Genomic DNA, 26222 nt, shown 5'->3' on the forward strand with positions numbered 1-26222 from the left:
CCCAGGGGTTGAACTTGTGTCCCAAGGCTTCTGCGATGCCACTGACCCCTTTGCACCACTGTGGGAACTCTTGCCCTTACTTTCTGAAAATCTACGCCCAACACAGTGAGCAGAAGGATCCTTTTTAGAAAATGTAAGGCAGGTCACACAGTTCCTGTCAATTCTTTTCAAAATGCATCAGATCCCCGTCCTGCCCACAGTACCACCTCCGGTCCTTGGGGTGGCTTACAATCCCCACAGCCTCTCTGAGTGCATCTCCTGTGACTGTCTCCCTGGCTTACTCCACGGAGGCCACACTCGCTGCCTTTTTCCTGGAACCCATCACGCAGACTCCCCACTCTTAGCCATTCCTACCGCCCTGATTCTTCCCTCTGCCCAGGACATGGCTCCCCAGACGGCCGCACGATTCACTCCCAGCCTTCCAGTCTTTGCCCAAACATTTCCTTCTCCGTGAGACCCACTCTGTTTGCCCTGTTTAAAAATTGTAGCAAGAGTTCCCGTTGTGGCTCAGCGGATTAAGAACCTGACATGATGTCCGTGAGGACGCGGGTTCGGTCTCTGGCCTGGCTCAGTGGGGTAAGGATTCAGTGTTGCCACGAGCTGCAGCGTAGGTTGCAGATGTGGCTCAGATCTGGCGATGCGGTGGCTTGGCATAGGCCTGCAGCTGCGCTTCTCATTTGACTCCTCGACTGGGAACCTCCATAGGCCGCAGGTTCTGCCCTAAAAACAAAACAAAACAAAACAAAAACTGGCAGCCATCCTGTAGTCCCTCCACCAGCCCTCCTTCTGTATAATCGCACATTGCCGTTGACACAAACTGGGAAGTGAGGGGTGTTCCCTGAGTTTGTCTAACTCGTAGCCCTGCTGTTTCTCGACTGGTTTTATTTTTCTCCATAGCACTTGTTACCACCTTCAGAAAACGACACAGTGTTTATTATTTTTTCCGTTCGTTGTCTGACTTTTCCTCCCCTGAGGCTTGAATGTAAGATCCATGTGGGCAGGAGTTTGATCTCTTTTTTTCCTGCTTCTGTATCACCAGTGTCTATCCCAGCACCCAGCACAGAGCAGGTGCTGAGTATACTTTTGTGAATGAGTGACTGACGAGCCTGTTTCTTCCTTTTCAGTCCAATGCCTTTTATTTTTCTAATTGTATCGTTACACTGGCCAGAACATCCTGAATAATGCTGAACAGAAATAGAGAAAGCTGCTATTTTTGTTCCTCTGGATTTTCAAGGGTACTACTTCTTCTTTTTTTTTTCCCTGTACTTAGAGCATACGGAATTTCCCAGGCCAGGTATATAATCCAAGCTACACCGACGGCTTGCGACCTACACCGCAGCTGGGGCAACCCGGGATCCTTAACCCACGGTGCTGGGTCGGGGATTAAACCTGAGGCACCAGAGACCACTCGGGGTCCTTCACCTGCTGCACCACAGTGGGAACTCTTCAAGGGCCTTTTAACATTTTACCATTTTGCATTAGGTTTCCTATAGTTTTTTTTTTTTTTTGGTACCTATTGACTTTCATTTTTAAAAAATTATAGCTGATTTATAATGTTCTATCAATTTCTGCTTACAGGAAAGTGACCCAGTTTTTAATATATATATATATATATTTATATGCATATGTGTGTATGTATGTGTGTGTATATATATCTATATATATAGGTCTCCTTCTTTTTCTCGTATTATCTTCCGTCATATTCCCTTACAAGTGACCAGATTGCTCCTCCCTGTGCTACACATCAGGATCTCATTGCTTATCCACTCCAAATGCAATAGTTTGCATCTACAAACCCCAAACTCCCCCTCTCCTTTGGGACCCCCAAGTCTGTTCTCCATATCCATGAGTTTATTTCTTTTCTGCAGATAGGCTCATTTGTGCCATATTTTCTATTCCGCATATAAGCGATATCATGTGGTCTTTGTCCTTCTCTTTCTGACTCACTCCACTGAGATGGGAATCTCTGTTGCATCCATGTTGCCACCGATGGCATTATTCGTCTTCCACTGTGTATATGTACCACATCTTCTTAATCCATTAATCCGTTGGTGGACATTTAAGTTGTTTCCATGTCTTGCCTGTTGTGAATAGGCTGCAATGAACCACAGGGGTGCATGGACCTTTTTGAACTGTAGTTTTGTCTGGATAGATGCCCAGAAGTGGGACTGCTGGATCATATGATAGCTCTAAATATAGTCTTCTGAGGTGCCTCCATACTGTTCTCCATAGTGGTCGTACCAACTTACATTCTCACCAACAGGGCAGGAGGGTTCCCTTTTCTCCACACCCCCTCCAGCATTTGTTATCTGTAGGCCTATTAATGATGGCCATTCTGACCTGTGTGAGGTGGTACCTCATGGTAGTTTTGATTTGCATTTCTATGATAATTAGTGATGTTGAGCATTTTTTCATATACCTACTGGCTATCCATATGTCTGCTTTGGAGAAATGTCTAGTTAGATGTTCTGACCATTTTTCTTTTTTTTTTTTTTTTGTCTTTTTTTTTTTGCCTTTTCTAGGGCCGCTCCCGCAGCATATGGAGGTTCCCAGGCTAGGGGTCGAATCGGAGCTGTAGCCACTGGCCTACGCGAGAGCCACAGCAACTCGGGATCCGAGCCACATCCACAACCTACACCACAGCTCACAGCAACGCCGGATCCTTAACCCGCTGAGCAAGGCTAGGGATCGAACCTGCAACCTCATGGTTCCTAGTCGGATTCGTTAACCACTGAGCCATGATGGGAACTCCTGACCATTTTTCAATTGGGTTTTTTTTGTTTTTTGTTTTGTTTTTGTTTTTGTTTTTGACTGCCCAGCAGCTTGTGGAGATCCTGGGCCCGGGATCAGATCTGAGCCAAGCTGCGAACTAAGCTGCAGCTGTGGCAACACAGGATCCTTAACCCACTGTGCGGGGCTGGGGATTGAACCCACGTCCCAGCACTCCCAAATTATTGCTGATCCTGTTGTACCACAGCGGGAGCTCCAAGTGTTGTTTGGTTTTGCTGTTGAGTTGTGTGAGTTGTTTGCATATCTCAGAGATTAAGCCATTGTCAGTTGCCTTGTTTGCAACTATTTGTTCCCATTCCATAGGTTGCCTTTTTGTGTGTGCGTGGTTTCCTTTGCTCTGCAAAAGCTTATAAGTTTGTTTAGGTCCCTTTGGTTTCTTTTTCTTTTTCTCTTTCTTTCTTTTTTTTTTTTGTTTTTTTGTTTTTTTGTTTTTGCATTTTAGGGCCGTTCTCTCAGCACATGGAAGTTCCCAGGCTAGGGGTCGAATCGGAGCTGCAGCCACAGCAACATGGGATCCAAGCCACGTCTGCGATCTATACCACAGCTCACGGCAATGCCGGATTCTTATTCCACTGAACGAGGCCAGGGATTGAACTTGCAATCTCATGGTTCCTAGTTGGACTTTTTTCTGCTGCACCACAATGGGCGCTCCTGACTGATGTCTTATAGTTCTTGGCATATAAGTCTTTCACCTCCTTGGTCTCCTTTATTCCTAGGTATTTAATTTTGGGGATACAATTTTTTTTTTTTGGTAGGTACTTTTTAAATTAGGTTAAGGAAGTTTCTTTCTATTCCTAGTTGGCTGAAAGTTTAAAAAATATGTTGAATTTTATTGAATGATTTTTCTTCATCTGCCTGAGAAATCCTGAGTCTTCCATTTAATATGTTAATGTGGCTCATTACATTAATGTATTTTCTGTTATTAAATCAACCTTGCATTTCTGGAATACCCAAGCTGACGATTGGGGGAGTGCAGGCAGAGGGTGGCCATCTCACCGAGTTGAGGAGACAACCTCTAGACGTTTGGAGCAGCTGAAGCAATTGGAATTTGCAGAGCAGAGTCCCAGAGAGGAGGCTCCTAGGCAGGGAGTTTCAAAAATCAGGAGACTGTTGCTCAATACTAAGCCACATGTACACAGGGTAAAATTCCATGAGGCTGGTCAGAGGACCGCTGGAGAACTAGAAACTGAACAATTCCTAGAGTTCACGTAGGCCTGGGAAATATCTGAGTTCCAAGCAGCTAGAGTAGAGAGTTCATGGGATGTTTATAGAGATCCCAGAAGGGTCAGCCTTAGTAATCGGGCTAAGCTATTACTAAAGAATATTAAAGATAGGGCGTTCCCGTCGTGGCACTGTGGTTAACGAATCCGACTAGTAACCACGAGGTTGCAGGTTCCATCCCTGGCCTCACTCCGTGGGTTAAGAATCCAGTGTTGCCGTGAGTTGCGGTGTAGGTCGCAGACGTGGCTCAGATCCCGCATGGCTGTGGCTGGGGTGTAGGCCAGTGGCTACCGCTCTGATTAGACCCCTAGCCTGGAAAACCTCCACATGCTGCAGGTGCGGCCCTAAAAAGCCAAAAAACCCCCACAAGATATAGAAAGGTGATAAAACCATACATGCAACAGAGTTTACAAAGCTAATAAGAGATGATGAAAAACCTTATATCAATAATTTTCATGCTCAGAAAAAAATTTCTAGGAAAAAAAATCACTAAAACTATGTCAAGAAAAAGCAAAGACTTGAAATAGATACTTGTACACCAACATTCATAGAGGCGTTTTTCATAATAGTGAAACAATCCAGATGTACAGTGAATGTGAGACCAGTGGAATAGTATTCAGCCCTGAAAAGGAATGAGATTCTGACACATGCTACAACATGGATGTACCTTGAAGACATTATACTGAGGGAAATAAGCCAGACAGAAAAGGAAAAATATTGCGTGATTCTTCTTACATGGGGGTGCCTAGAACAGTCACATTCACGGGGACAAAAAGTAGAATAGGAGTTTCCTTTGTGGCACAGCAGGTTAAGGGTTCGGTGTTGTCACGGCAGTGGCTTGGGTTTGATCCTTGGCCTGGGAACTTCTGCATGCTGTGGGTGTAGCCAAAAAAAAGAAAAAAAGAAAAAAGAAAGAAAAGCAAAGAAAGGAGAATAGAGATCTGGGGACAGGGAGGACATTGGGAGTTTGTGTTTTATGGGGACAGAGTTTCAACCTGGGAAGAGGAGCCAGTTCTGGAGAGGATGGTGATAATGGTTGCACAATCCTATGAGTGTGCTTAGACTCACCAAACTGTACACTTGACAGTGGTTAGAATGCTAAATTTTAGGTTGTTTAGGTTGTGTTTCTTTTACAGGAATGAAAAACATATCATTCTGTTTAGGAGTTTTGGAGCAAGGGGATTTTTCTTCAGTGTAGCTGGGCCTCCATGTAGGAATGGAATGCTGGCCCTGACATTCTCGTATGTCAAGCGTGGTGACTTCAGCTCTGTCCTTGTCCTATCTTGGCATTTATGTAGTTGGAAGAAAGAACGGGTGCAAACATCTGATATTAGAGCGACCAACCATTAGAAGGGGCAGGTATAAGATCCCTGCCCAGGGAGAAGCCTGTTAATAAGGCAGAGAGAAGCCTCTGGAGCTCATTGACAGCACCTTTCGACCTGGCAGTGAGGTTGGCTCAGCTGCCCTGTGTGAGCAAGGTCAGCATCTGGTGGGACCATGTCACTGGCCCCGGGCTGTGAGCAGGCCTCCGGGTGAAACTAGCTTCTGCGACCCTGCTTTTGGAGTCTTGTCTGCAGGAGGCGATTCTCTCCTGCTAGCCTCCACCCTCTGAATCCCCCAGCCTCAAAAGTGTGCAGGAAGTCGCTTCCCAGCGGGCACATTCCAGCTCCCCAGTAGGGCAGCCGCACCCAGATTCCAAAGGGAGCTTCGAAGACTCGCCTCCTCCTGGATGTGAGCCGTGGTGGTGGTGCCCCCAGGCAGGGATGTGTCTGCATCTGCGCATGACATCTCTGGACCCCGGTGGAGATATGTTCCTTTTTCCTTCTAAGCACATTTCTGCAGCCGCCCTGGTTCCCCTGGTGGAAGCAGATAGAGGTGGGGGCATCTGCTGGTGGGTTCTATGCAGGGCTGCTCCTCCAGGGTGGCTCCAGCACCCCTAGGCCTTTCGAATCTTCCAAAGGCTTCTGAGCTTCCTCTCCACACAGCCCCACCTGGCCTGTCCTGCTTAATGGGCTCACATCCCCTCTGCCCTGTACCCAGCTGGTCTGCTCACTCTTCCCGGCACAGCCCACCCGCTTGGGTCTCTCTCTGGGATGTTTGTCCTTGTGACTCCTGGGACACTGTCCCTTCCGTTAGACCCCAGGGAGACAGAACCAGCAGGTGCGTGTACAGTAGACGGATGCATAGATGGGAGGGCAGATGGAGGATGGAAGCCAGTAGCTCTGGATCTTTCTCTACTCGTCTATATATTTAGATCCACCCACCCACCCATCCATCCATCAACCCGCCCACAGAGAGATTTAGTTTAAGGCATTGGCCCACATGATTATGAGGGCTGGGAAGTCTGAGGTCTTCGGAGCAGGTGGCAGGCTGGAGACCCAGGGAGAGTTGACATTGAGGCCAAACAGGGCATCTTTAAGTGCAGTCAACCCTTTAAGCAGTGCCGGGCCTCCCCTCCCCATCTGCCTGGCTTGGGTTCCTGTGGCTTCTCTAACCCTCTCTCTGTTCTCCGCACACACTCCCAACCCCCTTCCCTGACGGGTACATTCCTTCCCCTGCCCTCCCCATGGGGTTCATTGAATGGATGGGAGAAGCCCTGGGTTTGTGAGTCAGGCAGATCCAGGTTCAAGTCCAGAGACTCTGTTCCTAGCTGGTGACCCAGAACGAGGTCCTTCTGCTCTGCGCCTTGGGCCCCACTCTGAGGTGGTGACGTCCCAACTCTCGTCCCTGTGAAGCGCCTGCAGGGTGGATGCCTCCCTGGCTCGGCATCCTTTTCTCTCCTCCCTCCCCTGCCCTCCCTGCCAGGGAGCCCCGCTCCCAGCTGTGCCCAGGGGTTGGGTGCCTCAGTGCTGGTGTGTCAGTCGGAGTCTCCCGAGAATGTGTATTTACAGATGTGTATTTACAGAGGGGGTTGTGGGGACTGGAAGGTCAGAAATCCACAGGCGAGGAGGCCAGCAGGCTGGAAAGTCTGTCGGGTGAAGGCAGAATTCCTTCCTCCTTGGGTCGGGGAGGGGGGAACCTCAGCCTTGTCTCTGAGGGCCTTCGACTGATCGGACGAGGCCCACCCACCCCAGGGAGGGTGATCGGCTTGACTCTGAGGCCGTCGATTCACATGTGAAGCACGTCTCCAAATTACCCGCAGAGCAACATCCAGACTGATGTTTGAGCAGATGGCTGGGCATCTGCCCTCTCTTGTGTGAGGCTCACCTCCAGTGTGGCTGGTGTGCCCTGGCTCACGTACCATGTCCTGTGTCACGTGCTTTCCTTGGCTTGTTTGATGTCGTCCTCATAACAGCTGTATGTTGTAGGTCCTGTTTTGAGCTTGAGTTTAGAGAGACGAGATCTTCGTTCGAGAGAGGTTAAGTAGCTAGCCTAAGGTTGCACAGCAAGCTGTGGAGCTGGGGTTTGAAGCCAGGCAGTTCCATGGCAGAGCCCACTGCCTTAGCCTCACACGGGCCTGCCGACTCTTCCAGAATCCCCAAGAGCCCCCACCCCCTTCCCTGAGCCCTGCTGGGACTTGCAGGTCTCAAGCCATTTCCCTTCTCTGCCCATGCTGTCTCTCCCCTCCCTGCTGGGGGCAGGTGGCAGTGGGTTGAATGTGACTGCAGCCCAGAATTGCCTGCGGTCAGACCTCTCTGACTCCGCTTTGAGTCAGGGAGGAAGGAGAGCTGCCAGCTCTCTGCCGTGTCCCTGTCCTGGCAGCCAGGGCCCTCCCCCATGGCCACCATCCCTGGCTGGGCCCTGGCGGGACCACAGTCTTGCAGATGGCACTGTGGGCACAGGCACAGCTGATAAGGCTGCAGGAGGAAGACCAGCTCTGGACCGCTGAGTCAAACGAGGTCCCTCCCGCAGGGCCCTGCGGCCTGGCGGCAGCTCAGGCAGTTAACACAAACTTCCGCCTTCTCGGGATACTTAAGCAGCCCAGGAAGGAGGTTTTACGCTGTCCTGGCAATGCAGCTGGGGCCTGTGGCATCAGCATTCTTCCCCCAGCCTCCCTGATCTCTGCCCTGCCCGGCACTGCCCTGGGTTTGTGCGCTGCCCTGGATACCAGCTTGCTGGCCCTGTTCCCTGGTTCTTGGCTGTCCTGACCAAGGCTTGTGGCTGCAGCAGCTGCCGCTGCACCCCTGTCCCCACTGAAGAACAGGGTGACAGTGACAGCCTAAACCTGCCTCCTTCCGTAGTGGGTTCAGTAGTGTCCCCCTAGCTCCTGACCCCTGGGAACGTCTTTGGAAAACAAGACCTTTTTTGGTCTTTGTAGATGTCATTAGCTTGAGATGGTGAGCTCTTCTTGAATTGCCTGGGTAGGCCCTAACTTCAGTGACAGGTGTCCTTGTGAGGGTGAGGCAGGGAGCTCCCATTGTGGCCCAGCAGGTTAAGAACCCAACTAGTATCCCTGAGGACATGGGTTTGATTCCTGGCCTTGCTCAATGGGTTTAGGATCTGGTGTCGCTGTGGCTGTGGTGGAGGCCGGCAGCTGCAGCTTGGATTCCACCCCTAGCCCGGGAACCTCCATATGCCATGGATATGGCCCTAAAAAAAAAAAAAAAAAAAAAAAAAAGAGGAAGAGGGGCCAGAGGATGGAGGCAGAGATTGGACCCCTGCAGCCCCCACCCCAAGGAACATCAGGAGTCCCAGGAGCTGGAGAGACGAGGAAGGAACCGCCTCCAGAGTCTGCACAGCCTGCTGACACCTCGATCTTGGAACCGTCCCTCCAGAGCCATGAGAGGATGAAATCTCTATTGTTGTAAACTCCCGAATTGGTGGTATTCTGTTCCAGCAGTCCTTGGTCATGTGTGCGGGGCCCGGGGAGCAAGGCTGCTCCTGCCTGGCCTTGGAGCTCGACTCTGATGCCTGGACGTCCCAGGGCCCAGTAGAAACTAGCAGACGGAACTGGAGTAAATTGAATGCCACCGACTTTTATTTATTTACTTATTTATTTATTAGGGCCACGCCTGTGGCACATGGAGGTTCCCAGGCTGGGGGTCCAATTGGAGCTGCAGCTGCGGGCCTCCACCACAGCCACAGCAACGCTGTGGGATCTGAGCCACGGCTACGACCTACACCACAGCTTGTGGCAACACTGGATCCTTGACCCACTGAGTGAGGCCAGGGATTGAACCCAAGTCCTCATGGATACTAGTCCGGCTCGTGACCCCTGAGCCATGATGGGAACTTCCTAAATGCCACCGACTTAGAAGGTGGCCGTCAGGGACTCACCTGAGTTCAGATCCTTCCTGGAGTATTTGTTGGTTCAACTTTTCTTCTTCAAAGTATGGGTGGGACTTGAGTGAGGTAATCCATGGAAAATGCCAGACCCAGAGCAGGTGATAGTAAAAGTGCTTGTCACTGTTAGGGTGGAGCAGAGAGAAGAGTGAGCTAGGACGCCTGGGACTCAAGACCCTCCTGGGCACTGGAATGGCTCTGGGACCTGCAGGATCGGCCCCTGTCTCGTGCCTGCCTCTGTCCTGTCCCCCATCATGTGGCACCGTTGTGAGAATCAAAGAGGAAGGCGTATAGGTACCAGCCTCTTGCCAACCCGAGATGCCTGTATCGTGATTGACACGGTGTTTGTGCGTGTCCTGTTGCGTTTGTACCTTGTATCTTTGCATGTGCCTTCGTGTGACTCAGGAAGAGGGGAAGAGGTGGTTTCCAAGCTTTAAATATTTCCAGTATTTAAAATGTGCTTAAAGCACCTTGGCTTTCAAACAGGCAGAAGCAAACTGCAGACGCACGTTCCCCGTTCGGCGGCCCTGGAGTCTGCAGCTGGGTTCCTCTCCCCTCTGTCCCCTTGTGATCACAGCTGGCTTCTAGCAGCGGGCGTGGGACAGGGGACCGTCCAGACGGAAGGCCCCAGGCTGGATAGCGCGGCTGCTTCAGTACCTGCCCTGATCTCTGCTTTCCAGGTGTTGGGAGCCGTAGAGGACCCAGCCCCACTCCTAATTGTAATTTGCATCAGGGATAGTAACAGAAGCAGTCCAAAACCACTAAGGGAAAATATAGGGGATCAACTTCTCAGCCGTGGGGAGGCGGATGAAAGTTGCCAGCTTTCTTTGGGACCATTCCCACCGAGAATCCCATCTCAGGGCCTCCGCATTGCTGTCCCTCAATATTCTTGTCTGGAGAAGTCCAAGAGGGGCAGCTGCACAGGGCGGGGGGGAAGGAGCCAGAAAAAGGACCAGTCAGAGGAGGCGGAAAATTTTAACTAGGTTCGGTGTCTGTTTTTCTTTCACTTGCATATTTATAAGCTTACGCTACAATAATGAGAATTATTATTATTATTATTGTAATTATTATCTTTTTAGGGCCACACCTGCAGCATATGGGGGTTCCCAGGCTAGGGGTCCAATCAGAGCTACAGCTGCCGGCCTACACCACAGCCACAGCAACGCCAGATCTGAACTGCATCTGCAACTTATACAGCAGCTCGCAGCAATGCCAGATCCTTTAACCCACTGAGCGAGGCCAGGAATCGAACCCCTCATGGATATTAGTCGGGTTCTTAACCCACTGGGCCACAAAGAGAATTCCGGAATCATTATTATTAATTATGGTAAAATACGCATAAAAAATTTACCACCGGTATTAGTTTGCCAGGGCTGCCATAGCGAAGTACCGAGGACTGGATGCTCAAAAAACAGGAATTTGTTTTCTCAAAATTCTGGAAGCCAGAAATCCAGGATCCAGGTGTTGGCGGGGTGGCTTTCTTCTGTGGCCGCGCTCCTTGGCTTGTAGACGGCTGTCTTCTCCCCATGGTTCTCCATGTCATCTTCCTCGGTAGTTGTGAGTGTCTAAATGTCTTCTTCTTCTAAGGACACAAGGACCCCCCCCACCCCCAATGAGCCCATTTCAGTGTCATCACCCCCTTCAAGAAGTGAACTCCAAAAGCAGTCACGTTCCAAGCTTCTGGGGGTTAGGACGGCCACATAAGAATGTTGGGGTGGGGGTGGCGCACGGAATTCAGCCTGGAACACCACAGACTGCTTGAAAGACCCATAACTCCCCACTGCTGTGGGTGGGAGGGTCTAGGAGTTCCCGTTATGGCTCAGCAGTAACGAGTCTGACCAGCATCCATGAGGACGCAGGTTAGGTCCCTGGCCTCACGCAGTGGGTTAGGGATCCAGATCTGGCATTGCCGTGCGCTGCAGTGTAGATCTCAGATGCGGCTTGGATCTGGCGTGGCTGTGACTATGGTGTAGGCTGGCAGCTGCAGCTCTGATTGGACGCACAGCCTGAGAACTTTCATATGCTCCGGGTACGGCCCTAAAAAAGAGTGTGAGGGTCCGGACAGAAAACAGGGCATCCAAACCGACAGGCTTCTCCTTTCAGAAAAGCTGTGTGTGGGTATCGCCTCAAATTATGCCACTGTTCCTAGAAAACTGTAACTACATGACCACCACGAGCAAGAAGACCCTTAGCACCGAAAACTGCCTTGAGCACCACCTGGAAAAATCTTGGCGTCTCCACGGGCTCTGTTGCACCCTGCACGTGAGAACGCTTGTCTCACTCAAACAGCCCCAACGTAGCGCTGGAATTTAAAGCATGAAATAGATTTACCAAGATAGGATGCTTGTGAGAGATGCAAGCAGGCAGACAACGGGTCTCTGCCGCTGAGTTCTTTTTTTTTTGTCTTTTTGTCTCTTTAGGGCTGCACTGGAGGCATTTGGAATTTCCCAGGCTAGGGGTTGAATCAGAGCCATAGTCACCGGCCTACACCACAGCCACAGCAATGCACCATCTGAGCTGCGCCTGCGACCTACACCACAGCTCACGGCAATGCCAGATCCTTAACCCACTGAGCGAGGCAGGGATCGAACCCATGTCCTCATGAATGCTCGTCGGGTTCGTTAACCTCTGAGCCACGACGGGAACTCCTGCCGCTGAATTCTTTTTTTAATTTTTAAAATTGAAAAATTTTAATTTAACGTGGTTGATTTACAGTGTTGTGTTCATTTCTGCCATACAGCATGGGGACGCAGTTATGCGCATAATACATTTTTTTCATATTCTTTCCCCTTATGGTTTATCCCAGGATACTGAATACAGTTCCCTGGGCTCTACAGTAGGACCTTGGTTATCCATTCTGTATACAGTAGTGTGCATCTACTAAGCCCAAAGCCCCAGTCCATCCCTCTCCTACCCCACCATCCCTCTCGGCAACCACAAATCCATTCTCTATGTCTGTGCGTCTGTCTGTTTTGTAGATGCGTTCATTTGTGTTGACTGGCGAGTTCTTGTCACAGCTTGTATAAGGACCTCGTCAGGGAGCAATGGAACACGGTGAACAAAGAGAAGCCGTGGGGGGATCCAGGAAAAACTCTGTTGCTTGTATGCAGCCTGGATGCAACAGCTTAGAGCTTCTCGGGGTGTATCGTGGGTGGCGCTGGAGGCTTTCTCCTGGGGTTTTTCTATGTTTGAAGCAAAATATTGTTTATTGGCAGTGCAGTCATATTCATCTGGCTCACACCCTTTCTGTCTCAGCGGTGTTCATAATTCAGTGCCATCATGTGCCTAACGCTACCCACGTCACATAACAAATGTACAGGGTCCTCCCGCGGTGGAGACGGATGGAGGCAGATTCATCATGCGAGTGTCTGTCCCAGGAGGGCGCCAGGGTGAAAGTCAGAGGCACCCCCGCAGGGTGGACACTGTCCCCAGTCACGGTTTGTCACGTGAAGGTTGGATGCTGGATGTTGAGATATCCATCCTCTTCCCTTCTCAGCTGAGCCACGACGGGAAATCTGACTGACCTAATGAAAAACACCCGGAAATATATGGAAGGGCATCCCCTACCAAACAACCTGGCCAGAACCTTCTTCAGCCACACATGTGCATAAGAATCCCCTGGGGAGGTTTGAAATGCCCTCCTGTGCCCCTTCCCGTCCCAGACAGTCACCTCCGCAGTTCCGAGGTGCGGGTGGGTCGTGAGTGTCTGCGAGCTTCCTGAGGGACCGAGGCCTGTGGTCGGGGCTGAGAACCCTTGTGTAAGGGAAGCCTGTGCTTCACAAGCCCCAGCTTTTTAGCGACCCCTCTGAACTGTCAGTGGACAGCCAGGGCTGACAGGACATGTAAGGAGAGCCTCTGAATTGAAAAAGGCCAGAACAACCTGAAAAAATAGACATGATGCAAAAAGACATTAAAAAAAAAAAAAAAAAACGAAAACACTGCAGTTCCTGTCACGGCTCAGCAGTAAGGAACCCGACTAGTATCCATGAGGATGTGGATTCCATCCCTGGCCTCACTCAGTGGGTTAAGGATCCAGCATTGCCGTGAGCTGTGGTGTAGGTTGCAGATGCGGCTCGGATCCTGCGTTGCTGTGGCTGTGGTGTAGGCCGGCGGCTGCAGCTTAGATTCTACCCCTAGCCTGGGAATCTCCATATGCCACGGGTGTGGCCCTAAACAGATAAATAAACAAATAAATATCTTCAGCATCCTCAGAAAGGTGAGAAGTTATTACATTGATAAAATGAGGAAAGGATGAGATTTAAAAATTCAGAAGACTGGAGTTCCCGCCGTGGCTCAGTGGTTAACGAATCTGACTAGGAACCATGAGGTTGTGGGTTGGATCCCTGGCCCTGCTCAGTGGGTTAAGGATCCAGCGTTGCCCTGAGCTGTGGTGTAGATTGCAGACGCAGCTCAGATCCCGCGTTGCTGGGCTCTGGTGTAGGCCGGCAGCTACAGCTCCGATTCGACCCCTAGCCCGGGAACCTCCATATGCCGTGGGTTTGGCCCTGGAAAAGACAAAAACAAACAAAAACAAACCCACAGAAATAAAGGCTCAGAGCCCGGAGGTTTTAAAAAAAATTTTTTTTTAATTAAAAAAAAATTCAGAAGACAGAAAAATCCTTGGATATTAAAACATAACAGCATTATCATTGTTGTGGAAAGTTTTTGAAGAGACAAAAGGATAGAAAGTAAAATCTCAACAAAAGATGAAAAAGTAAAGTTGAGGAAATCTCCCCGAAGGCTGAGCAAAAAAGTTAAAGAGAAAAAAGAAAGATGCGGAGCTGGAAAATAGAGACAAGAAAATGAGAGGCACCGTTTGGGAGGTCTGGCATCTGAGTAATAGGCGTTTCAGAAAGAGCTCGGGGAAAACAGAAGAAAGAAATCATCAAAGAAACAATTCCAGAAAATCTCCCAGAAATGACAATGTGAACCTCCAGGTGGAGAGGGGCCAGAGATAGCAGGTTTCACACGGAGGACTGGGAGTCGGAGTGGTGCCCACGCTGGGAGCCATCAGGCGCTTCGGCAACTCTGCAGCGGTTGGCAGCGGGCTTTATTTCTCCTGGCTCAAGTGCCTCGTCTGTAAAATGGGCATATGACGCATAGGCCCAGGTTTTCCTCAGGCCTCTCTCAAGCACTTTTTTATTTATGATTTTATTTTTTTTAAATGTATTTTATTGAAGTCTGGTTGATTTACAATGTTGGGTTAAGTTCTGCTGTACAGCAGCATGATACAGACACACACACACACACACACGTATACATACACATTCTGTTCCACTGTGGTTTATCACGAGATAACTCAACAAGGTTCCCTCTAGAGCATTTTCTAAACAAAAGCGACCCATTTCCTCCTCTCTCTTACCCACACTCATTCGCATCACTTTCCATTCTCCTTCAGGGGTTTTGGGGGTTCTCTGGCAGCACTCAGCTCTCAGTCAACGTTTGCTGGAGTTCCCTGCTGTGGCACAGTGGGTTAAGGATTTTGCATTGTCTCTGGGGTGGCATGGGTTCAGTCCCCAGCCTGGTGCAATGGGTTAAGGATCTGGTGTGGGTTGCAGCTGCAGCTTGGATTTGATCCCTGGCCTGGGAACTTCCATGTGCCATGAGTGTGGCCCCCAAAAATAAATAAATAAAACAAAGTTTGCTTTATGATTAAACTGTTTATGTGAGTTTTCTGAGGCCGCTGTAACAAATGATCACAAACTTGGTGGCTTCAAACAAGAGAAATTTCTTCTTTCCCAGGCTGGGGGCCAGAAGTCATAAATCAAGGTGGATGGCAGGGCCAGGGCTCCCTCTGGAGGCTCCAGGGGATGGTCCTTCCTGCCTCTTCCAGCTTCTGGTGGCTCCCGGCCGTGCTTGGCCTTCCCTAGTGTGTAGAGGCATCTGTCCAGACTCTGTATAGCTTCCAGGGACTCTCCTCTCTGTGGGTCTGAGTCCTGGCCTCTTCTTATTTTCATTTGTCTTTTAGGGCCGCTCCCACGGGATGTGGAGGTTCCCAGGCTAGGGGTCGAATTGGAGCAATAGCCGCTGGCCTACACCACAGCCACAGCCCCTTGGAAGCCGAGCTGCATCTACGACCTACACCACAGCTCACGGCCACCCCAGAGCCTTAACTCACTGAGGAGGCCAGGGATCGAACCTGCGTTTTCATGGATGCTAGTCAGATTCGTCTCTGCTGAGCCATGACAGGAACCCCAGACTTTGCTGCTTCTTATCAAGATACTGGTCACTGGATTTAGGGCCCCTTCTAATCCTGCATGGCCTCCTCCTAACTACTTAACCTCTGCTAAAACCTCATTTCCAAATAAGGTCACATTCTGAGGTTCAGATGGACAGGAATTTGGGGGGCACATGCTTCAATCCACTACACAGCTCTCACAGTTTTTTTTTCTTTAATTTAATTTTTCCCATTATAGCTGGTTTACAGTGTTTCCTGCAGTTTTTCTTTCTTTTTTTTCTTTTTTGCCTTTTCTAGGACCGCTTCCTGCGGCATATGGAGGTTTCCAGGCTAGGGGTCCAATCAGAGCCACAGCCACTGGCCTACGCCAGAGCCACAGCAACGCGCGGGATCTTAGCTGCGTCTGTGACCTGTACCACAGCTCACAGCAACGCCGGATCCTTAACCCACTGAGCAAGGCCAGGGATTGAACCCGCAACCTCATGGTTCCTAGTCGGATTCATTAACCACTGAGCCATGACGGGAACTCCACCTGCAGTTTTCCTTACTCCAAAGTTCCTCACCGTTACTCATAGGATGGGACAGGGGCACCAGTCTTGTAGGAACTGGGCCAGGTACAAATCTGGTGACAGATGCTATGCTTCATTCAGAACCACCCCCGCAACCCTGTCCTTTTTCTCAACCAAATTCTTGCTGAGTCAGCCAACCAGCCTCTGACTCCAAAATGCGGTTGCCCCCAGGACTGGTCCTCCCCGCCCCACGGAATCATAAATAATGCCCACCACGTATGTTAGCTTCAGGTTCACGCCAGAGCCTCTCCTGCAAATGCAGGCAGAAAGAGGCATAAACCCATTAGCATCAGGTTAAAATATTCCTTATTCTGCTTATTAAACGTAATGGAGAGCTCAGCGACTTCACATCCATCGTATCCCCTTTAATTCCCACAGGCACTCATTCCACAGGGATGGACCTGGCACAGCAGGGCTTAGAGTTGATGTAAATGGCGAGGTTGCAGACTCCTGGATTGCAGAAGCGGCTGCGAGGGATTTTGGTCATCTTCTCCAATCCATCTGCTTTTGCTTTTGCCCCGACGTGTCTGATCCTCTGCCAGCACGAGGGCAGCTGCCTGAGACTTGCGACCAGCCAATGGGATGGAGGACGTTGGTGGTGGGCAGGGTCCTATAAACTCCCCCTCATCAGGTGACAGAAGAAAAGGACTCAAACTTGTCGTCAAAGCTTGGGACCCACAAGCAGATAAGAGCGGGGAATCCCTCTGCCGGTGGGTGGTTCTCAAAGAGGGTTGCCTGCTGGATACCCCACAATAATGCAGCACTCCACCCACACGGAGCCGGTCATAGTTGTCAAAGCCTGGCACCGATGTCACCCTGGTGACGCCTGACAGCTCCGACCCGAGGCCCCTACCGATCAGGTGATCAGGCGTGTGAGGGCGGGTGAGAATGACAGGATGAGGCTGGCAAGGCTTTCATGGGTTTGTCTGGACACCTTCTGATTCACGCTGTGCCCGGGGGACGGTTCTACATAACCTCACAGACGGAGAGGGAACCTGGGCAGGTCTGGCGACAACCCAGGTCGCAAGGTTGGAGAATCCTTTCCGGGTCTGCTGGGGATCAGACACCTGTATCTTTCCTGGGGGGTTGAGAGGAAGGGACCGAGGACCCTCCAGCCACTTCCCTCCAGGTCTTGGCCTCAGGCGAATGCTGTCACCCTCCTTGGTAGAGCTCTCCCTCACGTGACCTCAGCCCCCAAGCTAATTACTTTCATTGTCTTTTTCTTCTTTTTACAAACCATTAAAACAAAATTTTATTAGTAATCATCAAATACACTGTTCAAGTCTCCCTGGTTGTCTCATAAAATCTTAGAAAGTTGATGGGTTTGAATCAAGGTCTTGTTACCTTGGGAGTTCCTGTCCTGGCTCAGCAGAAATGAATCTGACTGGCATCCATGCAGACTCGGGTTTCACCCTGGCCTCGCTCAGTGGGTTAAGGATCCCGTGTTGCTGTGAGCTGTGGTGTAGGTTGCAGATGTGGCTTGGATGTGGCGTGGCTGTGGCTGTGGTGAAGGCCGGCAGCTGCAGCTCTGATTCGACCGCTAGCCTGGGAACCTCCAAATGGCCCTAAAAAAAAAAAAAAAAAAAAAAAAAAAAAAAGACCAAAAAAGAAAAGAATCTTGTTACCTCAGTAATTAATAAAAGAGAGAGACAAGAGGTACTTCAACTAATCACAATACAATACGATACAATACACCAGCCTCATGTGATTTCACTTTTTTTTTTTTTTTTTTTTTTTGCCCATGCCTGTGGCAGGTAGAAATTCCTGGGCCAGGGATCAAACCCAAGCCACAGCCATGACAACACTAGAGCCTTAGTCACTGGGTCACCAGGGGAGGGCTCGGTTCCGTTTTTTTAACCCATCGCCGTCCCTCGGCATCTTTCCCAGCTACTCTAAGCCCCTCGAAGACAGGGATGGTGTGTCATCATATACCCGGGACCCAGTGCATGGTGCCAGGCGCCTCGTCCCGAGTCCCGAGGGTTTGTGGGATGATTCATGCCCCAACCTGGAGGCTGAGGGCGCTCTGGCAGTTTGTAGGTTTCACAGCAGGGAATGCCGGCCAGCTGCTCCCAGAAGACTTGCCCAACAGGAGTGGGAATGCTCATCCCCAGTGTCTAAAAATCTGACACGCCTCATGAATTTACAGCGTCAAAGTCCCCATTAAAGGGTGGACTGAAATGGTTCGTGGGGAGGAGGGAAAGCACAGATAGGCCGTCTTTCAGTTTATTGGAGGATGGCAAGAATGGGGAGCTCGGGGTCGCATTAAATGGACGGTCCATGTGCGCGGAGAGCGCCGTCTCCAAGGGCTTCCTGTCCAGCTTGGTTGGTTGACAGAAGGCTTCTGGGAGATAAAAGGGCTACCTGGAAGCCCACCGAGGGTGGTCCCTGCCGTTGACAGATTCGTGGCCACAGGAGTCCCATCTAGTTTTGATTCGGAACTCTGTCCCTAGCTCATTGTCTGACTTTGGGCATGTCACTCTCCCGCCCCCAGTTTCACATCTCTAAAATAGGGACAATAACACCTCAGAGGGTTGTGGTAAGGACCAAAAAGGTCACAAGTGAAAGCGTCCAGCGGTTTCTGGTTCTTCTGACACATTCGGTCAATGTAAATTTCCCACTCTTAGCTCGAGGACTGGCTTGTGTGCTGCATCTTATTGTTCTGAACCTCAATTTCTTCATCTGTAAAAATGGAATATGTGGGGGTGCCTGGCACATAGTCGAAGCTCAGTAAAGGCTGATTTTTATTTATTTCTTTTTTTCGTTTTGTTTTGTTTTTGGCCATACCTGCGGCATGTTGAACTTCCCGGGCCAAGGATTGAACGCATGCTACAGCACTGACGATGCTAGATCCTTAACCTGCTAGGCCACTAGGAAACTCCCAAGGTTTATTTTTGTTTTTAACTTTTTTTCTGATTTTTATTTTGAAACAATTTTAAAGTTGCAAAAAACACTCGTGAGTTCCCGTATACGCTACAGCCAAGGTTCCCCTCACGTTAACACTGTACCTAATCATAGTAAAACCATCAAGACCAGGAAATCAACCTTTCACAAGGCCACGCCATTAACTAAACTGCAGACCTCATTCAAGTATTCCCGAGAAATAGTCTTTTCTGTTCTAGGATCCCAAATCAAATCAGGATGCCATGTTCCATTTAGTTGTTCTGACCCTCGGTTTCTTGCGATTTGTGACAGCTTCTCAGTCTTTTTTTTTTGTCTTTCATCATCTTGACACTTTGGATGAATACTGGTCAATGACTTGGAAAAAACATTTCTCAATCTGGGTCTGTCTGGGGTTTTCTCATGATTAGACTGAGGTTATGCACTTTCTGCTGAAATACTGCAGCAAAGATAATGTGTAGCTTTTTTTTTTCCTTTCTCCTTTCTTTGGTAAAGTCCACATAACATAAAATTTACCCTTGAAATCTTTGTAAAGTGTACAATCCAGTGGCATTCGGTATGTTCACAGGGTTGTGGGACCACCACCTCCATCTAGTGGGGGAACATTTCCGTCACCCCCAAAAGAAACCCCTCACCCATCAGCACTCGCTTCTCATTCCCACCACCCCCTGCCCCCAGCAAATCACTAACCTGCTTTCTGTCTCTAGGACTTTGCCTATTCTGGAAATTTCATGTAAATAGAATCGTACAATAAGCAGTCTTTCCTGACTGGCTTTTTTTTTCACTTAGCATTCTATTTTCAAGGTTCACCCCCGGGGTTGCCGCATGAATCAGCATGTCACTCCTTTTTATGGCTGAATAATATTCCAAGAAGTGGAGAGGCCACATTTGTCTTTATTTTCTAAGTCAGCAGTGCAAGCTGGTGAGGGAAGGCGGAAGCCAGAGCCTAGTGACTGGCAGGAGGTCCTGGGAGCCTTGTGGAGAAGGGTCAGGACCGGTATCCGGCGAAGCAGGGGATTGTCCTTAAACGTTGCAGACAGGCTTAGGAGTCACCGCCGGGCTGCCTTAGGACTTTGTACTCTTGAAAACTTCATTTGCGGAAAGGGAAAAAGAGTCGTTCAGGAGGAGGGGGGACGACCGAAGGAGGGGAAGGGAAACTCTCCCTGGCGCTGAAGATCTGGTTCTCAGTGGCAGCAGCTTCTAGGGCCAAACACGGCCCCCTGGAGGCCTGCCCCCGCGGGGCCAGCAAAGGCTGGGGCTTGGACTGCACTGCGGTGGTCCCCCGAACACGCTCAGGGAGGGGCAAGTGCCCGGGGTGACCCTTGATCATTGTTTATGAAGAAAGGGGAGCCTCCCTTTAGGCAAATGCAATATTTGCACACTTCCATTTATAAACAAGGTGTCCCGAGGGGTAGGGCAAACAGTTTCATATCCCAAACGTCGCATCCCAGATACTCCCTAACTAGCAGATGCCCTTAGGTTTCCCCGACCCGATTCCGGGGATCGAGCCGCGAGGAATGATGGTCTCCCAGGCCCCGCGAAGCTCGCAGTCCCCTCAGTCCCGCAGCCCCGCAGCCCAGCACTGCCTGCAGCCCCGGGCCTGGGCGCGGCGCGGCCCCGGGCGGAGGGCGGAGGGCGGAGGGCGGGGCCTCAGCGCGCGGCCCGCCCCCGTCCCGCAGCCCCGCCGTCCGGCGCGCGCACCGTGCGCGTGCCCGGGCCCCTGGCGGCGGCGTGCGCGGGTCGCGCGTGCGCGCTGCGGCAGGGCGAGGGGCGGCGCGGGCGCGAGTCTGTCAGTGACAGCGGGAGGGGGAGGGGGCCGGAGATGGTGGCGGCGGCGGCGGCGGCTCTTCCGACATGAGACAGCGGCAGCGCGGGGCTCGGCGGCGGCCGCGGCCGCGGCTGCAGCTCTAGTTCGGGAGGCCGCCCCGGGCGTGGGCGGCGGGCGGGCGGGCGTCCCGAGTCGGCGTCGCGGGAGCGGGCTCTGCGGCAGTGCCGCGCACGGGCCGCCGGCTGAGGGGCCCGCGCCCGCCGCGCCCTGCGCTCGGCGCCCAGCGGCTCCGGGCTCCGGGGCATCCCCGCCCGTTGGGTCGGCCCCGGGGGCCGGGAGGGGCGGCACGACCGGGTCAGGCCCCGCTAGACGGGCCGCGCCGACGGGGGCGGCCGCTGCGCCGCGGGCTCCGCAAAGTCGCGCGGGCGCCGGGCCTCGCCGTCCGCCCGCCGCCGCCGCCGCCCGCGGGGCCGGCGAGGGCGCGGGGCCGGGGCGGGGGCGGGGGTCGGCCGCCGGCCTTCCCGCGGCGGAGGCGCCGCTCTCTGCGCAGCATGAGGGGCCCGCGGCCGCCGCCGGGAGAGCTGCGTTTGCCAGAGCGGCCCGCGGCGTGAGAGGGCTCGGCTGGACTTCCCTACGGAGCCGGCGGCGGAGCAGGCGAGTGCGCGCGGAGGAGACGCACCTCGGGCTCGGGCGGCGCTGGCCGGGCGCGGGGGCGGCCGCCGCCGCCCGGGACCCCCGGGTGTTCCAGGTCGGGCCCCAGGGGCTGCGGTCGGCCTCTAGGCGGCCCGGGGAGCGCCGCTCCGACCCTGCCCCGCTGTCGGGAGCATATGGCGCCGTTCCCGGTCGACCGCCGGGGCGCCCGCCCAGGGAGCCGGCAGGGCTCGCGGCCTTCAGGTGGGTGTACCTGCGCGGGAGCAGGTCCCGGGGTAACTCTGGTTGTCTCGCCGACAGGTCCCGGTGACCCGGCCGGGAGGGTTCCGAGCGCTCGGCAGCATGGCTTCCCCGCCCCACCAGCAGTTGCTGCAGCACCACAGCACCGAGGTGAGTTGTGACTCGAGCGGAGACAGCAACAGCGTGAGGGTCAAAATCAACCCCAAGCAGCTGTCCTCCAACAGCCACCCCAAACACTGCAAGTACAGCATCTCCTCCAGCTGTAGCAGCTCGGGGGACTCGGGAGGGGTCCCCCGGAGAATGGGCGCCAGAGGCCGCCTGCGCAGGCGGAAGAAGCTGCCCCAGCTGTTCGAGAGGGCCTCCAGCCGCTGGTGGGACCCCAAGTTCGACTCGGTGAACCTGGAGGAGGCCTGCATGGAGCGCTGCTTCCCCCAGACTCAGCGCCGCTTCCGGTACGCGCTCTTCTACATCGGCTTCGCCTGCCTTCTCTGGAGCATCTATTTTGGGGTCCACATGAGCTCCAGACTGCTTGTCATGGCAGCCCCTGCTCTGTGCTTCCTCGGGGTGTGCGTGGGCTTTTTTCTGTTTACCTTCACGAAGCTGTACGCCCGGCACTACGTGTGGACCTCGCTGGTTCTCACCCTCCTGGTGTTCGCCCTGACCCTGGCTGCCCAGTTTCAGGTTTCGACGCCTCTCTCAGGACGAGTGGACAGCTCCAATCAGACTCGGGCAGCCAGGCCCACAGACACTTGCTTATCTCAGATCGGGGGCTTTTCCATGTGCATCGAAGTGCTCTTTTTGCTCTACACCGTCATGCACTTACCTTTGTACTTGAGCTTGATTTTGGGAGTGGCCTATTCTGTTCTTTTTGAGACCTTTGGCTATCATTTCCGAGATGAAGCCTGCTTCCCGTTGCCTGGAGCAGGGGCCCTGCAGTGGGAGCTGCTCAGTCGAGCCCTGCTCCACGTCTGCATCCACGCCATCGGGATCCACCTGTTCATCATGTCCCAGGTGAGATCCAGGAGCACCTTCCTTAAGGTGGGACAGTCAATCATGCACGGAAAGGATCTGGAAGTGGAAAAAGCCCTGAAAGAGAGGATGATTCATTCCGTGATGCCAAGAATCATAGCTGATGACTTGATGAAACAGGGGGATGAGGAGAGCGAGAATTCTGTCAAGAGGCACGCCACCTCCAGCCCCAAGAACAGGAAGAAAAAGTCTTCCATCCAGAAAGCCCCTATCGCATTCCGCCCCTTTAAGATGCAGCAGATCGAAGAAGTCAGTATTTTATTTGCAGATATCGTGGGCTTCACCAAGATGAGTGCCAACAAGTCCGCCCACGCGCTGGTGGGTCTCCTTAACGATCTGTTCGGTCGCTTCGACCGGTTGTGTGAGGAGACCAAGTGTGAGAAAATCAGCACCCTGGGAGACTGTTACTACTGCGTGGCCGGGTGTCCCGAGCCTCGGGCCGACCATGCCTACTGCTGCATCGAAATGGGCCTGGGCATGATAAGAGCCATCGAGCAGTTCTGCCAAGAGAAGAAGGAGATGGTGAACATGCGTGTCGGGGTTCACACAGGGACCGTCCTGTGTGGCATCCTGGGCATGAGGAGGTTCAAGTTCGACGTGTGGTCCAACGATGTGAACCTGGCCAATCTCATGGAGCAGCTGGGAGTGGCCGGCAAGGTTCACATCTCTGAGGCCACTGCCAAATACCTAGATGATCGGTACGAGATGGAAGATGGGAGAGTCAACGAACGCCTCGGCCAGAGTGTCGTTGCCGACCAGTTGAAAGGTATGTGCTTTTCTTTGCCTCTTCATCGCCCTCCCCCATCCCGTTTGTGTTGGAGAAACAACGCAGTTTCTTTCCAGGGTCAGTATCTGGAGGCAGATCAGTGGTCTCGGGACATCTTACCACGGGGACACCCCAGGGCCCACGGGCCATTTCCTCCAGCGAGGCATGTATCACAGACCTGTTCCCACCGTGACCGTGCTGCCCTGGTTGAGACCTTTAGAAGGAAGGAGAATTTCGAAACGGCATATTCTTCCAGTCGGCTGTTAATGTTTCTGAGAATCTTGGGGCAGGGCTGATGAGTGTAAGGGGATCAGAGCCCTTCAGCCGTCAAAACGTTGAAGCCCCATAAGAAATTGCCTCTACGATCCATTTGGTTGCCCTTAAGCCCCATCAAAATGTTTTTTTCTGTGACTTTTTCCCAAAAAGGAAGGATAAAACGTTTCTCCTCTCTAGGCCTCACTTTGCTGGGATGAGGAAGTTGGCTCAGCCCTGGAGGACTCTTGAGAATTAGATGGAATTAGTGTGTACCCCTGAGTGTATACTGCCTCTTGCCTGGGTCTTTTTTTTTTTTGAAAAAAAGCTTGCATTTTCAGCTTTCATTTGTTTAACGATGCTTTCCTATCAAGGTATTTGTCTTATAGGCTGCAGCGTTTTAGCATGTTGACCTTCCTAAACCACCGGGTGACTCAAAAGTGAGACGCGTACCCAGAGCATGCTTAGACCCCCCTTCTCCCAGCTCCTCTGATGTGCGGTGGGTTGCTTGTCCCTGCCTTAAGCTCCTTGCTGCTATTCTTGATGTCCTCACTGAGCCTTTGCTTTTCTGTTTCTTATTTTCACCTCGGACAAAAACCTTTGAGGTCTGGGAAGTGACCAAAAGTAAGTGGGACCCAAAGTAAGAATCCTAAGTAACTAACGTTCTCTCCCTTCCTTTTGAAAAACCATCTTATATTTGACTAAACTCTTCCGGCCTGAGGGGAACATCTGTTTTGGAAGTACGTAGAGAAAAGCTACCGTTGGGAAGGCTGTATTGTGTCTTGTGGGGCCCCACGCTGCATGATTACACAGTGAAAAGCCCCAGGAAAGGGAATCCTGGGGGGAGGAGTAGCAGCTTAAATCAGAGACCAGAGAAGTGAGGTGTAAATCAGCCACGGTAAGTGGTTAAGTTTGGGGGCTGGGCTGGGTTGTCAGCCTTCACACAGCCCTCTGTGTTCAGCTGATTCTTCCTTTCTCTGCTTGCGATGGGGGTTCCCCCTGTCCTTTATTATTTGCTATCTGGGGAGGGTGCTCTATCCCTCTCCTGTTCTTTCTTTCTTTCTTTTTTTTAAATTAATTTTGCTAGCAGTTGAAGGATTTGTGGGTAGAGTAGAAAAATATTTTCCCTTGCTGATATCTCTCTGCCCAGACAGCTTTCAGTGCTACCCTGCTGAGGTCAGATGACACTTTGTGATTCACTTGAGAGATGCTGCCAGGACAAGTATCTTTCTCTGTAGGAGGGGGCGCTCCGGATCTGAGGGGGCCAGTGGAGCGGGCTGTGGGGGTGATCCCTGCTCAACGTTTTGGCATCTTTAGGATCGGAGCGTTGCAGGCTCTGTCCTCAGGGGTCGTGGGACACATTCCAGAGAATGGAGCTGCGCTGTGCTACATTAGAAGAAGGACGACAGGGACAGCAATTTTGTAAGTGGTACTTTGCATGTCACACGTCAGAACAGATGTAATCATTTGGTAGGTCTGGAAATTGCCAAGTCTGTGACTCTTTGGTGAGACCTGTTTTTGGTTAGTTTACGTGTAATGTTATTTTCAACATACAGAGCAGGGCTCTCAAAGACCCTGACCAGAAGACATGCCAGAATGCGTTTGTTGACTCTCTTAAAAAGATTCACACACATGGTGTAAATTTGGTACAAATTAACTTTTTCCTCACATTTGTGGACACTGTATATTTACAAGGCAAAGTGTTAGCAGTGGGTGGGAGATAGGGAAATACAGAAGGCAGAGCTACACGGGTGAGTTTTATATGGTCTTCTCTCTTTTAGCATTTGCCCCGAGACCGGGATTTTTGCTTTATTCAGCTCATTTTGAAAACCTCTGGATGGGACTCCAGTGCTAGAGGCTGTCTCCACAACTTCCTGACCATTTTTTGACACTGCACGGTTCAGTTCTCCTGACCGGGTGCAAATCTGCTGCACTGAGCTAAGAGCATAGTTTGCAGAAGATCCTTTCCAGCCAGTGGGTGAAGGTTTTATTCGTTGGATTCCTTTTAGCCCATCTTTGGGTTTGTGGCAGATGGTTTCTTTGGGCAGTAGCTTTTCCTCTGTCCCCTTTCCTCCGTGGAGGACTCTATAGAAATGAGCGGCTTTAGAGGAAGCCGGGGACTCCAGCGCTGGCCTGGCAGCGGGATGGGAAGCGGCTCCTCTGTGGCGGGCTCTGTGGGAGTGGCCTTCGATTGTTTCTGCACATCCACTCACCCTTCAGACGCCTCTCCTGTGCTCTTACAGCGTCTGGCACTGTGGTTCCAGCTCTCGGTCGTAGAGACCGTGGAGTCAGGAAGGCTGCGGAGAGGGGCACATCCCTGAGGCGGATCTTGAGGTGGCAGGGGCTGTCCCGGGGGGTAAGAGCACTTCTGGGGCAGTGGGGGAAGCGTGGGCAAAGGCTGGGAGTTAGGGTTCTTGCTGGGCTGGACCGTTTAAGTCGTGCCTCAGGCCGAGGAAGGCTGTGATCACACAGGAGGGACCTGGGAATGGAAGCCGCTGGTGGGCTTTTAGCAGGAAGCTTAGGTGATCTGATTTGCAGTGTGAGAACGTTTGCTCTTTCCGTTCTAGGGCATGTGGGTTTGGAAGGGCTGAGGCTGGAGATGAATGAGCTGTTTGAGTAAATCCCAGGTGGGGTGAC

General features: G+C 51.9%; 1 protein-coding gene across 4 annotated transcripts in view; it reads left to right on the forward strand.

The window, feature by feature from the left end:
- The window catches only part of ADCY9 (adenylate cyclase 9), a 186390-nt gene that overhangs the window by 35198 nt on the left and 124970 nt on the right, over positions 1-26222 (forward strand). For 2 of the 4 annotated variants that reach the window (XM_021086710.1, XM_021086711.1), the window contains exon 3: positions 21599-23333. In XM_021086710.1, coding sequence (XP_020942369.1) covers positions 21641-23333 — 1693 coding nt within the window. In that variant the 5' untranslated portion in view covers positions 21599-21640. Of the gene's footprint in view, positions 1-21164; positions 21302-21598; positions 23334-26222 lie in introns of those variants that run through there. The other 2 variants (XM_021086709.1, XM_021086712.1) reach the window with 2 other exon arrangements.

Source organism: Sus scrofa, chromosome 3 (genome assembly GCF_000003025.6).
Source record: "Sus scrofa isolate TJ Tabasco breed Duroc chromosome 3, Sscrofa11.1, whole genome shotgun sequence".
Classification (NCBI taxonomy): Eukaryota; Metazoa; Chordata; class Mammalia; order Artiodactyla; family Suidae; genus Sus; species Sus scrofa.